Consider the following 17252-nt stretch of genomic DNA (forward strand, 5'->3'; position numbering starts at 1 on the left):
TTAAAAATTTGGTGATTTTTGTACTTACGATTTTTATTTGATTTTCTCAGTTTGTATTAATTGTATCATTACCAAATCATCTGTTTTGTAGTTTACATACTTGTTATTTATTTCACATCTACATTTATTTGCTTTCTTAATTTATTTCATCTGCTCAAAAGAATTTTTCCAGCTACACTACATTTTTCTTGATTCTGATGATAGCCCATTAATTTATAGGGATTTCTTGGCTCTTACCGTGCGTCCCACAATCATTGAATACGAACAAAATCTGCTTCTTTTCTTTTCTTTGACTCTCTTTTGCATTTATTTTTCTTTTAAAAGTTTTTTTGAAGTTATAATCATCACTTTTTTAATTTGTAATTTTCAAATGTGCCGTTTGAACTTCGAATGTGACTATCACGGCACAATTTCAAAATTCAATTTCCGGTTTTTCCAAAAGGCATTTGCTAGAAATTACAAAACTAAAAACTGCTCACAGGGAAACTCTCGAGTAGGATTTGCCTCTGCATTCTCTCTGTTCAGCCAGACAAAGTACCTTCGTGCCCTTTGCTGATGTGTTTAATCTTGATATCCTATTTTTACGTTTATATCTATATCGAGAAGAACCAGTATCATCGTATTTGATGGATAACTTTTGCTGCAACAGTAACATTTTTATACACAAACTTTTATGTAATAATTCTAATTGTTGTTATTTTTGTTGAACATATTCGCGATTTTTATTTGTTTTCTTAGTTTGTATTAATTGTATCAAATCATTTTCCGTTGTAATCATTGTAGCAAAATGGATTATCTAGCCATTACTTCCTAATTATTTCACATTCAAACAGTTTACAATTCATCGTTTTATTTTTTTCTGGAAATCAATGTTTTCATATAATTGATTTTAACTAAAAACACTTTACTCATGTTATCAAGTTTAAAAGTTAGAATGGTTAATGTGGTATAAACATTAACTAAAAATAAATTCTTTGTGAAAGACTTTTAGTACTCGAGCAGTCATCTAGTTAACTATATAGTTACAACAACAGATTCTTGTTAACAAAGCTTTTTTGTAAAACAGCTTTCTAAAACATGAAAGAGCTTTTTAATTTTTTAGCCTTTTTAAGTTCAATATTGAATTTCCAATAAAAAAAGAGCGCCATAGCGTCCAATTCGAGGCTTTACGGTATTTAAATACAATTTAATTCGTTCCCACCTTCTGAACCCCCAGAGGTTTAGAGGTTGCAAAAATATACAATTAATTTCATATCAGGCATTATAATGCTGGGATTTAGTTTCATATCATATCTAGCAACATTTTATATCATTTATATTATGTCTGGTGCGGCAGGCAGTTTTGCTACAGATATCCATACACTACAGCTAGTTGACATTTATCTGTAGTGGATTGGTTCACCGCAAGACGTTACATACATACAATACATATAGTCGAACCTTGACATGTTAACTCAACTCCATTTTGAGAGTGTCTTTGTATGTAAAAACCATCACATGTCGAAGCAAATATTTTTGTAAGAATACACAGTACTTTAAACAAACTTTATGGTATATATTTTGTTTAATTATATAAACCATTAAAACAAATACATTATATAAAATCTATTTAGAAACTCAATTAGATGTAAGAAACTAAACTAATAAAGTGATAATTGATAAAAAAGTTTTTATGGTCACATCGCCTTTGCTTAAAACAAGCGCATAAAAGTGTAACTTTAGTAACCGGCAGCGTTACTGTAGAAGTGGTGATAGAGATATGGAACTAGTCTAATTTAGCATGCATGGACTTCACAGGTATTTTTGTTTTTTATATTTTAACATTAAAATTTCAACTATTATATCCAGCCTTTCTGCTTCCATTCGGTTGATGTTTCCTTTTTCGCATCACTTCAGTTCTCTTCTTCACGGAAACTATGTAGACCAGTGCTGCCCAACGTCCGGCCCGCGGGCCGGATCCGGCCCATGAAGCCTTAGAATCCGGCCCGTGCGTCAGTCTTTAACTTATTCCTGTTATTAACGCAGAAGCTTACAACTGTTATTTTTCTTCGAAGATGATTGGCTACTAATCAATAGTTTTCAGTTTGAAGAATTCAGTAGCGTTAGGTCAAAAATTAGTGTCTTTGCTGACATTGAAAAATTGATAAAAAGTGAAGTATCACAGCGTGTACGATTGATTGATTCGATCGTCGAATCAAAAGCCTCAGGGCGCTCACCTCAGCTGGTTGAAGAAGGACTGCTGGGAAATTACCATAGATATTTCAATAGAAAACGCTGAACTTTTTACCGCTTATTGAAATATCTATGGTATTTTCCACCGAGGCGCGCACGCCTTATTGACTTTCCGCATCAATAAAACTGGCTTTTGAGGTGATTCAATTTCAAATATACTCCAGCACAACCTTTGATAAGGAAGCCTTCTTATACCGATGAGCAAATTACAGTAGTTTCTTTTTCACAATAAATTTCAAATTTTGTTCATCCATGGCGTCGGCTAGAAAAATCAGAAAAGTAGACAAGGAGAATCGCAGGTTTAACGAAGCATGGACAAATTTGTATTTCTTTGTGGAATCAAATGCAAAATGTCTTTGTCTGATCTGTGGTGAAACAGTCGCAGTTCTAAAAGCTGAAAATGTGAAACGGCATTACACATTAAAGCACGCTTCGACCCATAATCGTTATGAAGGAGATCAACGCAAGGAGAAAGCACTTTTACTTCAAAAGAATTTAGTCTCACAACAGAACATTTTTCGGAAAGTAGATGATGAATCGAAAAAGTACGCCAAAGTGAGTTTCGTCATTGCTGAAAAGATTGCACGCAACATGAAACCTTTTTCGGAAGGAGATTTTGTCAAAGAATGTATCACCTCGGCGATTGAAATTCTGTGCCCAGAGAAAGAGAAAGCTATAAAATGTGTTAGCTTGTCGCGTAATACAATAACCCGAAGGATTGAAGAACTGGCCAAAAATACGAAAATGCAGTTGAACGAACTTTGTAAAAACTTCGAAACTTACAGCATTGCCATCGACGAATCTACTGACATTACTGATACACCACAACTGGCGATTTTCGTGAGAGGTGTTGATTCAACTTTTAATATCACTGAAGAATTACTTGCTCTATGCCCCATGAAAGGAAATTGCACGGGTGCTGCTGTTTTCAAAGAAATCGACACTGCACTCGAAAAGGCGGGACTGACTTATGATCGTCTGGTGGGAATTGCTACCGATGGTGCACCGGCCATGATCGGCAAGGAGCAAGGCTTGCGTGGTTTCATCCAAAGAAAACTGGAATCCCTGAATGTGAGTAAAGACCAAATATTGTGGTACCATTGCATTATACATCAGGAATCACTTTGCTCCAAAATCTTTAAGTTTGATCACGTCATGGATAATGTCGTGAAAGCTGTCAACTTCATTAGGAGTCGTGCATTGAATCATCGACAGTTTCGAAATTTTCTCGATGAGATAAACGCCGAATTTTCTGGCATTCCTTACTTTACCGAGATCAGGTGGCTCAGCCGTGGACGTACTTTGAAACGCTTTTACGATATTCGAGAACATGTGGCAGCATTTCTTGAAGCAAAAGGAAATTTATGCATCAATTTTGATGACGACAAATGGATGAATGATTTTTCTTTTCTGGTGGACATTACAGACAAACTGAATGAGTTGAATGTGCGGTTACAAGGAAAAGAAAAACTCATCCATAATTTGTTTGGGGAGGTGACAGCTTTCCAAAAGAAACTGGATTTGTGGATTGCTCAAATTGCTGACAGCAATTATGCCCACTTTCCTTGCCTTCAGAAACAGTCGCACATTTCAACCATGAACCGGGAATTCTTTGTGAGTGAGTTAAAACGGATGCAGGAAGAATTTGCCAGGAGATTTAAGGATTTCCGTGCTTGTGAAGACCAGCTGAAATTTTTTTCAATGCCTTTTGACGTGGATCCTGCTGATGCCCCCGTTGAGCTTCAAATGGAATTGAATGAATTACAAAGTGATTTTGATGTCAAGAGTCAATTTTTAAATAGGAATCTGATGGACTTCTACAAATACGGTCTGCCTCACACTCAATTTCCAAATCTTACATGCTACGCAAAACGCTTTCTCGTTTTGTTCGGTTCGACATGGATGTGTGAATATCTCTTCAGTCGCATGCAATTAATAAAATCGAACAAAAGAAATTCTTTGAGTGACGCTCACCTCGAAGATGAACTCCGACTGGCCTTAACAAATATTCCGGCAGACATCGAAAAGCTTCTTGATGACTCGAAACAATTTCAAGTTTCTCACTGATATTTTCGTTCATTACCGGTTTACATCTAAAATGAAATTGTTTTATTATTGAAATACAAAGCCATTTGAACAATGTTTTTTTTAATCTTGATAAATTGTTGAATTTATTTTATAGAATTTAAGGCACTAAATCAAAATTTCTAATGATCATTTCGTATTCATGTAATATCTGGAGACTATAATCTTTTGATAGCAATAAAAGTAATAGAAATACATGTAGTATCATATGTAGGACCCCCTATGTTTAAATTGAGTTATGAATTATAATTGTATAAAGGGTAATTTCTATAAATAAAAAATACAATCAATATTTACAGTTCTGAATACTTTTCCAAACCATTTCAAATAGTTCTATTAAAGAATGTAAGACTAGAAATGTGAGTCCGGCCCACTGGCGTCATTTTTTTTTAAATCCGGCCCATGTTCGGAAAAGGTTGGGCAGCACTGATGTAGACTATCTTAAAAACACATCCGAAAATGTATGCTAGTGTTTCGCTATAATTTTTTGCTTCATATCTAAAAAATCATTGCCTTATTCCTCTATAAATTGAGGCTTGACGATGTTGTCTTAGAGGATTTGATGTGAGTACATCCATGGAAACTAGTTTGCTACTTTATGCTTTCTCTATGAAAAGATGATACCGACCGTATGTGCTTATTTTACCCGTAGTCACATCGCTTTTATTAATCAAAACATTAATATATTTCATGGTTTCCTAATTTTGTTGATGAGGAAGGCCTCAAGCTAAAGCTCACACTCCCCCGCTCCTTCCATGTCTTCTGAGGCTGTTTTATAGCTTTTCTAGTCCTATGACTAGTTAATAAAATAGAAATTAATGCCATATCTGTAGGTATCAGTTATAAGCATCATCTATATTCAGTTACTAGCAACTACCATAGTTGCTGTCATATCTATGCATTCCTATTACACTAGAGTTAGCGATGAGTAGTAAATTATTTAGCGTCCTTCTCTTCTTGCAGATAAAGTACTATGAGAATGTGCAGGCAGCGATATCAGAGAAGAGATTGTCTTTTTGTCTTATCTGTACAACAGCATGCGGCAGCGCGGATGTAAGCCCTCAACTTTCATTCGAAGATTTATTTCAGCCAACTGCAATTATAGTTCAACTGCACTCTGCCACTCAAGTTTTACTTGTTCTGTTTGTAGATATTTGTGAACACATGACATCTACCTTGGCTTACAACCCAGTGCTCCCAGTAAAATCCCAGAAAGCTTGATTACTGATTTGATCTGCTTGATCACTCATTTTCTCACCTTTAATGTCCCAATTTCAACCATTTTTTTCATACTCATAGTACTCGTTGTTTTTCCATTATTTTTCTATTATATTCACAGAATATGGAGATCCATAACATCGTGGCTGCCAAATACCATGAGAGGATGAATAAGGAGGCAGCAAAGGCAGGACCTAATCAATTCTACTGCTTTTGTTGCAATGTGAGTTACTTTAGCTAATGCTATTGTACTCGCACAGGATTTATAAAACTGATGTTTTTAAGATTTCGGATGTCATATTTCGGAAATTTTTCGTTTCATGTTGAGTGAAGTATTTTCCAATTTGATATATATTTTTTATTTACATGAGGTTTGATTATATAAACGTGACCAGGTCATATAGTTAATATTTGATGTCGATATGATAATTTTCTTATTTGTCAATTCCGTAAAAATCTGGTTGTTTAGTCTTTAGTAAACAAACCATCAGCAGTGTACCAATCTTGCTATTGTACCATTTTTACTCAGTACCTGTGATTTAACCGCGTTTTAATATTAGTTGTATGAAGATAATTAAAACCATTTAGTGGTTGAAGGATACAGTGAGAAGATAAAATGTTACGTTTACTCTGATATATATTTCTTGACATCTCATTGTAGAGGATAATCGAGGAGGCAGACAGACGAGCGCATGGGAAGAGTATGAAGCATAAAATGGCCAAAGAGGAATGCCGTAGCTGGAATTGTGAAGACTGTGATTTATCATTTGACCAGGAGCGTAAGCTTTACCCCCATCTTCAGTGCCGTGCTCATCAGAAACAGGTATGTGACTACATAGTATAAAGCATCTAAACGCTCCGTAATTGGTCGATGGAGTCCGTTGTCCGATTTTCAGTGTGGAGACAGCTCATTATGACAAGACTTTCTGATTATTCATATTGGAGAAGCTTTTCAACAGTTGCAGTGGCTTGTTTGTAGCGTTACTTCTTCTGTAACTGTTCACTGGTAACTGTAGTTACAGAATTCTTTTTAGGCAGCTATTTTATTTTTAGGCTGATAATTTAACATGAAAACAAATTTTTGTTTACATTTTAATCTTTTATTTTTTAGAAAATCGCTAAAAAGTAAGAGTCTCTGTTATAAATTATGAAATAATGTATTACCATTTCCCCATTATTTTACCTTCTATAGTGACTCGTACTGTCTAACTTACTTATGGTTGCACTACATACTGACTCGTACTGTCTAACTTATTTATGTTTGCACTACATACTGACTCGTACTGTCTAACTTATTTATGGTTGCACTACATACTGACTCGTACTGTTCACTCTAATATAATATGGTTGCACTACATACTGACTCGTACTGTTCACTCTAATATAATATGGTTGCACTACATACTGACTCGTACTGTCTAACTTATTTATGGTTGCACTACATACTGACTCGTACTGTCTAACTTACTTATGGTTGCACTACATACTGACTCGTACTGTCTAACTTACTTATGGTTGCACTACATACTGACTCGTACTGTCTAACTTAATTATGGTTGCACTACATACTGACTCATACTGTTCATTCTAACTTACTTATGGTTGCACTACATACTGACTCGTACTGTCTAACTTATTTATGGTTGCACTACATACTGACTCGTACTGTTCACTCTAACTTATGGTTGCACTACATACTGACTCGTACTGTTCACTCTAATTTACTTATGGTTGCACTACATACTGACTCGTACTGTCTAACTTATTTATGGTTGCACTACATACTGACTCATACTGTCTAACTTATTTATGGTTGCACTACATACTGACTCGTACTGTTCACTCTAATATAATATGGTTGCACTACATACTGACTCATACTGTTCACTCTAATATAATATGGTTGCACTACATACTGACTCGTACTGTTCACTCTAACATAATATGGTTGCACTACATACTGACTCGTACTGTTCACTCTAATATAATATGGTTGCACTACATACTGACTCGTAGGGTACACTCTAACTTACTATGGTTGCACTACATACTGACTCGTACTGTTCACTCTAACTTACTTATGGTTGCACTACATACTGACTCGTACTGTCTAACTTATTTATGGTTGCACTACATACTGACTCGTACTGTCTAACTTATTTATGGTTGCACTACATACTGACTCGTACTGTTCACTCTAATATAATATGGTTGCACTACATACTGACTCGTACTGTTCACTCTAATATAATATGGTTGCACTACATACTGACTCATACTGTTCACTCTAACATAATATGGTTGCACTACATACTGACTCGTACTGTTCACTCTAACTTACCCTAGGACACTTATATTTCGCTAGTATTTAGTTTCGTAAGTAGCGTACAGAGTAAAATTTCACTGCAACTTAATTTCGCAGCTCTGATGAGTGCGAAAATATAGTGATGTGAAAATAAATGCAGTAGAACAAACATAATTAGATCCCTCAGGTTCAGTTCACCCGGCAGGCCTGTATCCACTGGTTGCAAGTTGGGGCGGGTAATGTTAGGCAACTAGTTATGAACACCTGGGGGTGTTGAGGGGGCCGGTGTAAGCCCCCAATAGGTTTTTCTTATGTAGGGCCTCAGCCGGGCCTCTCGTGTGAAGTTTTAAAAAATTTTACTGGAAAGTTTCAACATTTTTCTATTTTTTGAGATTTGTTTTGTTTTAGGTGATGTGACTGACGAGACGTTTTTAAATTAAAATAGGCAAAACTTGACCGCAGTTAAAACGCTCAGAAAAAAGACATCTTTTTCTTTTGAGCGTTTTAACAAAGATCAGTTTTCACGATTTTATTTTAAGTTCATACGGAGGTTTCCACGCTTTCGATGGGACATAGCCAAGCGGGTGTTTGGTAAAACTTGATATTTTGCAAACCTTTATAAAGGTCGTTAACAAGAATATTTTGCCACTGATGATGACAATAATGACGCCTAAGAACTGCTAAAAGTTGATGTTTGTCTCTATGGCTTGGAATAAAGTGATATTCTACAGCAATAAAAACCGCCTCCATAGCCGTTGGGCAAATAACTTTTCTAATAAATGATGTTGAGGTCGAGTTATCTGAAGCAATTTATCATTGCGTGGGAACGGAGCAAACAAATCCGTTCGAGTTAACCTTGTGTTTGAGATGAAATGTTACATTTTATCCGAGGGCGAGTTATTCGAGTTCGACTGTACTTAGCCGTGGAAAGTTCCTAAAAAGTTAGGACGCCTCAGCCGGCTAGCCGCCCCAGGGAATACGGGCCTGGTTCACCGATAAGAAAAAAATTTCAATTTAGGACTAGTTTGTAATCGTGAACCGCAGGTAGAATGATGTGGGTGAGGTCGATAATGCAATTTGATTGCTTGCTGCCATTTGTTTCTTGAACTATCAATGAACAAAGCTATTTAATTTCGCGTTTTCGCTCGTTTGTTATGATAGTTTAGTTTCGCACATGAAATTTTCATGGGAGGATGACTCCGCGACAACGCAAAAGTTAGATGAGGCGAATACATAAGTGTCCTAGGGTACTCTGGTTACAATATATATTGACATGTCGCTGTAGGTGGAGAAGCGCAAGGCTCTTCAGCGGCACTCAGTCAACAAGTTCATCCTTGGATGGAAGGCAAAGCAAGCTGATGCTAATGGCCTTATTCTTGGTACGCACATTCCTCTGGTCAGAGGCCTTTTTATGTTACAGACGTTTCACTTTTTTGCAAAAAGGGGGCGACTCTGCCAGGCCAAAAATGCTTTGAAAGCTTGTCTTTGTTTGTTTGGTCCATCTCCAACTGTAAATGGCAATATTACTGTTTTAGCTTCTTTTACCTTATGAGGGGTTCTTAGCTTCAAAAGGCTCTGGATAAGCCGGTTAGTTGCTGTGAGATCAACTAGTAGGATGTTTTTACATCTAAATTCATGTACGTGGTTGGTGGGTTTTTCTAAAAGACATTAAATACAAGAGATGCAACTGCTTGGTTTTTAGTTTTTAGAAAAGGCTTGCTATCGAAATATGATTTACTAGGATAAGCATTTTGTGTCTCGACAGCTTTCATCTAGTCCGAGTTCTTATGATTCTCTTCAGCAACAGATTGATTCTGTTAATTCTATTGCAGTAAATAGCCTTATTTAATAGAATAACTTTAAGAGCAAATATTGTGTAAGTGTTTTAAATGCACATGTTTTTATTTTGAGACAATTTGAATGAAAATTGTCCACACTTCAAATTGTCCACATCATGAATTATTTTCATTTTTAAAGGTCTGCAAAATATATTTCGAACATTGCTGGTTACACGGGACAGGTGATTTTGTATGCTAATTATTTCACTCGTTCGCTATGCGGATCAACTACAGTCGTAAATCGAAAACTCCCAATGCAACGCTTTGCTGATTCAGAGCTTTTAATGACATAAAAGTATGACTAAGCACTAAATTACCATTAGTTAGTGACACTTAAGACTTATAACCTAAACAAATGTAATTATCATAAAACCTCTATTTGAACTCCACCTCTAATAGAATGCACCTCTAATAGAACACCACTATATTGAAGGGTTTAAAAATACCACACCACCCTCTAATTGAATGCCACCTCTATTTGACCGACATTTTCACATTTTTTGATCTTTATGCACCCATAAGAAAAAGCGATCAGTAAAAAAGTGTCCACAAAATAGTACCAAAATCACTGCACTGCATCAATAACAATGAATTATTTCGTCGCTGTCGGAACTGCCATGGTTTTAGTAACGGTGTACCTGAGAAGATCGATCATCAGAACTACAGTCTGATTAGAAGTCACTAAGGTGTAAATCCGTCCCATTATCTTCAGATTTGTCCATGAACGTGGTTCACTGCCTAAAGACCTCAAAACGTTTCGATAAACGTTGAGAATACTTTTCAGTAACAGCGTACGACGAAATAGCAGCCATTGTTACGGCATATCAAGTCCGTTTTCTAGCTCCAAAGTTTCTCGGCTCTTTCCTCAAAACTGTGAAAGCAACGCCATCGAAATAAGTAATCATCGTATCAGATAAAATGTTTTACTTAATGTAGTTTCTTGTTTGACCCGGTCTGATACTTTGATGCATATGAAAACTCGTACGGCAAACATGCTAAGGCCGACGGCATTAATATCACGATGCCCGAGGGTGAGTGTAAAATATAAGTAACATTAGCATTGCTTCACCCGTAAAAGGGTTAAATTCATTTTCCCAACGCTCTGAGCTTGTCGACAAATAGAGCACCACCATCTATTTGAATGTCACCTTTAATAGAATGCCACTATAGAGGAGAGGTTGAAAAGTACAGCACCATGGCACTCAAATAGAGATTATCCGGTATATAGATTTTACCTTAATTTTTATATTCAACTTAGTAGTGCTGGAAACATCCAAACTGACTCCTGAAGGTAGGAAGGCTGTATTGTGAAAAATTCTTTATCATAAAGTTTGAGGAGTTAGTCTTCGGGTGAAGGTAGAATATGGCACCGACCTCGCATGCGCTTACAATTATTAAGTATCCATATGTATGCTTATATGCCTCGAATTTAAGGCTAAATTGTGATGGATTTTAGCTCAACTGGCTAAGCTGTCGAAAAAGAGTCTGCTCGGTCATGACGTCAAGCAGCAGAAAATAGAAGAGGATGATGAAGCAGATGGAACAAATGTTGACCCATCCAAGGAGAAATCTGATGGTGAAGAGGAGGAACCCGTCACAGAGAAAGAATCTGCGACTGAAAAGGATCTGACAGGTAATGAAAGCGCTTGTCAAATCTTGCCATTCATAAGAATTAAAGGTTTGGTCACAGCATTTTTATCTACAAACTGCCATAAGAAACTACAGTAAAACCTCTAATTGAACCCCACCTCCAATTAACCGCCACTATAGAGGAAGATTTGAAAAGTAGAGCGCCATGGCATTCAATTAGAGGTTTTACTGTGTTTGCTGTTTTTTTAGCTGCACAAGTCTCAGTTTCAGTGTCTGCTTATTAGATTTCCATAATAATCTGAACGAGTGATAGAGTTTGTATTCTTTAATTGTAATGCCCAACATCTATTGCCCTACCTGTCTCCCTCTGTATGGCCCAAGCTGCTGCAAATCCCTTCTAATCGATGACTTTTTCAAAAATGACTGCGTCTGGCACCAATGAAGATCAACTATCAGTCATTCATGTGGTCCCAACATACAACATAATTGTACGGTTTTTGTCGGATGCTTCGTCTGACTGACCGGAAAGAGAATTTAGAGGCAATCCCTACTCGGGATAATACAAAAAACTGTTCACGTGAAAAGTTTTTAGTTTTTACAATTTACAATTTTACAATAGTAGTTTATCTTCCATTGATTTTCAATTGTGCACCATTTAAAAGATCAAAAGGCTTTGTTGTCTTCTTGCAACAATCTTTGTGAGAGAATCCATTTAGCTCGGGTTGTCGAGAATAATAAAAATATGTGACAAGCTATAATTCTGTTTGTGATTTATATCGTGGCAATGACCTCTGGTAAGGTAAGACATATGAGCCGAGTCTTTGTCTCAAATAACTTATTCTCAATTTATTGTTGCAGATATGGAAGTGATACCGATCTCTGGTCACTTCTGCACTGTGTGTAATGTCTTTTATCAATTTGATGCTGGACGAAGGAACATCTGTGTCCATGTTAAAAGGGCGAAGGTTAGAAGGCCTATATTTCCTCATTTTTCTGGCATTATGTTACTCATGTGATAATAATAAAGTTCCCACATTGGCATAAACAATAGGTGCTTGAGTCACCTTGTCCGTTGTAAATAGCGCTGTTCTGAATACCTGATTGCGCATTTGAATGCAGCTTCACTTAAAACCTGGTATGTTGTTATGTATTTCAGTGATCAGACGTACTTTTAATATATCACCTGAGGTCAGGTTTGTTTTACCTTTGAAAACAGATAGCTGTATTTCTGAAGACCAGGAAAGAAAAAGGTGTCAATACAAAACTGACAGTTCTTTTTGTGTTAAGGAGTAAGACTCATACCATTTCATGGCTCCATAGATCGTCATAACTCCTTATCCTTACCTTGTCCTTGGAAGCTTACTTTCCATGTAATATTCACTTATTTCTTAAGGTGATTTGGTTACATGACAAAGTGTAACAAAATGCCTTTATTTCAAAATTTATTTTGAAAATGATTAGCATTACTTCGCTTTTTCTATGCTAATAATTTTCATATGTGCAATTCATTGGCTTCAGAGGGTGATTAAGTTTTAGGATTGTGCGGCAGCTTATCTTGGTAATTGTGGATTGTGTTTACAAGAGAACCAAGAGATCTTGTTTTATGTGGTTTCATTTACTCTCGAAAATGATGCAATACTGTAGTTAGAGATGAGATGATTTGTGGTCCTGAATTATTCGTCTTTACATATACTTGATCAGGGTATCAAAGAGAAGCCACGCAAGACCGCTGTCGCATCTCTTGAGTCTGAAACGGGATCTAGAGAGCAGGCGTCGGGTGAAGACGTGAACTGCGCTGAACAGATCAAAGAAGAGGTGAAGCCTGCATCTGATGGGTCAGATTTGACTGAGCATGGGGAGGCTGAGGAAAGACCAGAAAATGCTGGCACTGAGATGACAGCTGTCGGAGATGCTGACGTAAAGGATGACGGGGCCACTATGGTCAGTGAATGATACTTCAGAAAAGTTGTTAACCGATAGGTTTACTTGACGACATCTAAAATACATTCACAGTGGGGGCCGACCACTGTTGAACTGCTGTTCTCATACCCTGGAGGTGTTTTTGATAAACGTTGCAATTTTAGTGTGTAATGTGCAAAATCATAACATAAAAAGATCGTGTGATTTTTTACACATTAGCCATGGCTTTGGTCCATGGTAAATGAGTCTCTGGGTCTGAGGCACCCACTCACTTCCAACAGCCAAAAATGACCAACCTTTGTGTGTTAGAAAGTCTAAATCCTAGCGGAATGCACCGAGTTATGGCAGAGTAAACTTGGCTAGTGGAGTTTGTACGAGTCGAGGGTGGCCCATGCATCTTTTTGCTACCTACCAGTCAGATGTGTCAAAGTTGGTTGATATTGTACTAAAGTTAAAACAGAGTCAAACAGAGATTTTCAAACATAAGTTTCTAAAAAGAAAGATACAAAGTTAGGTCAGCTCTTTCTGCCCAGTCTCTGTGAGACAATTGTACACACACATTTTTCAATTTGAAACAGACATTCCTTATCTCCCTATTGTGCTGAGGTTCTTCTGTGCATGTTCCTTAATAATATTTCTGGGGATGTCTTGAGGTAACCACTGATGTTTTAATGAATTCTGACACATTTGCTATGATTAGAGATATTAGTATGTATAGCTATTAATAAATGTCAAGGTGATTAAAAGTGTGTGCCTATGACTCAAGCTAGCCTGTGACCTTTTGTATTTTAGTAACATTGATTTTTATAGGAAACGGGAGAGGGGGAGGACACAGGAGTAAGAGAAGAAACTGTGGTTGAAAAACTGGAAACTATTGGCGAGAAAGAAAACAGTGATATTAGTGCCACAGATAAGGGTGATGTTGAGGTACCAGAGGCAGACCAAGCCAAAGCAGCATCCTCTGATGAGAAAACTGGTATGTTTCTAGGAACTTATGGCCATTGTCACTCCTTCTACAAAAGGGCCACGCAGTCAAATCTCGACATCTTAAGTTAATCCATTCTGATATTACCTTCATCTATCAAAACTGTTATATTTTGGATCAATTGCTACTTACCGGTATAAATATCGTGTTTTTTTAACCTTTTCGCAGACAAAGTGGCAAAAACAAAAGTGATGCAGCATAAGCCATGACATACAAAGTAGAACTGTACCTATATAATATGTATATATAATGTAATATATAATATGTGCCTTGTATGTCACAACTGTCTTACATCAGAACAAATGCTCCTATATTATAAAATACATTGTAATTTGTGTAGTTCTGGGAAAAGCCAAAAACAATTATAAATGTTTAAAATAATTACCAATATTTATTAATTAAAATGTAAAGTGCATCATATAATACTATGTAAAAGTAAATGTCAAAACCTAAATTATAGGTAAAAACTTAACTGATAAAAAAATAATTTGTACACCAGAAATAAACAATAACTTTTTATAAAAGCAAATAGATGATGCTTAAAAATAATATTTTCACTGAATAGCTTATTCATCGAATGACTTCATATTAAATGCGCGTAGTTTGGAAATAAAATTGATGATAAAAAATCTTTCTTAAATCCATATTTGATCATTTGAAAAACTCAAGATATTGTATTTACATTGTGAACAGGTTTGACTCAGCGAAAACAGAATACTTAGCACATGCGTTTGTATGACACGCTTTGAATGATAAGGTGTTAAAATTTTACTTTTCATGGAAACAAAGCAAAACTGTATTCAGCGAGATTCCTTGAATTTTATTCTGTTGTTAAATATATATCTTATGAGATTCTTTATATAATATATTGCATTTATATTGTATCATCAATAAAACCAAAAACAGTGTTACTGATTTTTTATTATTTTTCAAAACTTCTATATAACTTCTTGTAACCATTGTTCTTATTTTCGTTAAAATATTAGATGTCTGTGATGTTTAAAACAAGCTTTTGGCTTTTTGAACCAGTTGAAAAGGTAGGCATTTATTGACAATGCCATCTGTTACTCATAAAATAAATATTCAAAATGAATTTGAATATTTAATGATGAATTCTCATCATTTTCTGCTGAAACGTGGAAAAACACGCTGTTTAGAGTAGATTTATTTATTGTCCGTTTTTGCAGATTATGCAACATCAAGTTTTTCACTTGTTTTAAATTTTTTATGTTTTGTTTTATTTTGTTACAGACCCCACAATTCCTTTATTGTTTATTATTGCTCTATGATAACCAGCAAGTTTGCTCCTCTAGTTGAAGGTAAAAGAGTAACGATTAGTGGAACTGATTCTTGTCTCCCATATTGCAGGTGAAGGAGAAGGGGATGAGGAGATGGATAAGAACTAGCATCTATTCAACTTATTCAGTAAGTTAAACATTGTGATATTTTCCGTCTTAGTTCAACACACATGCAGTTAATGATCAATAATCAATAATTGTGCTCCAATATGAACACTGGCATCTTCCTATGCTTTGCTCATTGCTATCATCGATGAATATTTATTCTATGTTAGATATACAGTCGAACCTCAGCGCTTGACCATAATTTATTCTGATTTGGTGGTCAAACACTGGTTTGTTCGCAAACTAAAACCCATTTATCCGTAAGAAACAATGATAAGTATTTTAATCTGTTTTCATCCCTCAGAGAAATATATGAATATATTTAACAATATTATATAAGAGCTCATAGCAATGATTGATGTTTGCTACAGTTTGAATCAGTAACTGGCTTTTACTAGAGTTACGAGTCTCAATCTTTTGCACGACCAGTATAGATAACAACCTTGGTGTTATCAAATGGTATGCTACAAATCTGAAAATTTAAAAGTTGTATAATAATAGGGAATCTATCAAACATCACAAATATAAATAACACAACAAGGTATATTAAAAGACATTGTTTTATAATACATGCATAATCCAAAATAAAAACTTCAAAAAAATTATTTAGCACCTTTTGTTTGGCCTCAGCTCCTAGTTGGGATTTGTTTACGAATTTTGTACATCATACTCCGCTAATGTTTTCAGTCGAACAGACACTTACCAATTGGTCGAGAAGGGCTGTGAATGGGATCGGCTCAACTCGGCTTTATTCTTTTCAAGTGTTCCGCAGCTCGACTCAGCTAACTGGTGAATTTTTTTGGTTGATCACCGAATTGTTTGAGTGTGGAGGCGATCGAGCACCAAAGTTCCACTGTATTCAACGAATTGTGTTTGTAGTGTTTAGGAATAGCAAGAATTAGTTAAAACTCTAGGGAAAGGCCGGGCTTATAAACATTAAATCTAGGTAGCTCTCTTTCTATAAGGTGAAATCTGTTAGCGTGTGTTATCACTTAATACAGCATTATATGATGTATGCTTGTCGCCGGCACTGACCTACAAACGCTGACCTACAAACGCTGACCTACAAACATCACTAGAATAATTTACTCTGCGGTCTAAATATACACAGTTTTTTCCAACTTAACATCTTTGTTCTGTGCAGAGTGCCAGCTTGTAAACCATTAAAATTTTGTAGGACGAGACATGTGATCATGTAGATGATCAAAATCACTTCCAAATGTTGAATACTGCACTAAAATTATGTTTTTACGCAAAACCATTTCTGAATGCCATTGATAGAGAAAAAGGCAATTGCATGAATCGGTACTTGTACTTGTTAAACGTCTTCTGATATCATATTTGTACAAGTTTGCTTTATACCTTAATGTCAATATATTTGACGGTATACTTCAAGTCAAACGTCTTCTGTCTCAGGTCATGCTGGAAGCTAGATGAAGAATGCAAGCAAAGGTCTGAAGCAAACCGTATGGCAGAGGCCATCTATATCCGGTATACAACTCTTGTGCATTCATGTGCTCTATTATGGCATGATGCTCTGCATCAACTCTATTATTTACCTCTCCTTAGAGTAGTTTTCTCTTGTTATCTGGCTATACGCAGAACTTATTTCAGCTTTCTTCATGGTTTAATTAAAATAAAGCTTATACTATGTGTGCTCTATGGATTGGTGAAGT

General features: G+C 35.9%; 1 protein-coding gene across 3 annotated transcripts in view; it reads left to right on the forward strand.

Annotated features, from left to right (window-relative positions):
* The window catches only part of LOC137393105 (uncharacterized), a 36696-nt gene extending 19460 nt beyond the window's left edge, over window positions 1-17236 (forward strand). For all 3 annotated transcript variants that reach the window (XM_068079523.1, XM_068079522.1, XM_068079524.1), the window contains exons 15-24: window positions 5281-5370; window positions 5657-5758; window positions 6197-6358; window positions 9126-9219; window positions 11135-11311; window positions 12127-12233; window positions 12970-13209; window positions 13999-14164; window positions 15542-15598; window positions 16993-17236. In XM_068079523.1, the coding sequence (XP_067935624.1) occupies window positions 5281-5370; window positions 5657-5758; window positions 6197-6358; window positions 9126-9219; window positions 11135-11311; window positions 12127-12233; window positions 12970-13209; window positions 13999-14164; window positions 15542-15579 (1176 nt within the window). In that variant the 3' untranslated portion in view covers window positions 15580-15598; window positions 16993-17236. The remainder of the gene's footprint in view (window positions 1-5280; window positions 5371-5656; window positions 5759-6196; window positions 6359-9125; window positions 9220-11134; window positions 11312-12126; window positions 12234-12969; window positions 13210-13998; window positions 14165-15541; window positions 15599-16992) is intronic.
* Window positions 17237-17252: the final 16 nt, after the last annotated feature.

The sequence above is a fragment of the Watersipora subatra genome, chromosome 4 (genome assembly GCF_963576615.1).
Source record: "Watersipora subatra chromosome 4, tzWatSuba1.1, whole genome shotgun sequence".
Lineage (NCBI taxonomy): Eukaryota > Metazoa > Bryozoa > Gymnolaemata > Cheilostomatida > Watersiporidae > Watersipora > Watersipora subatra.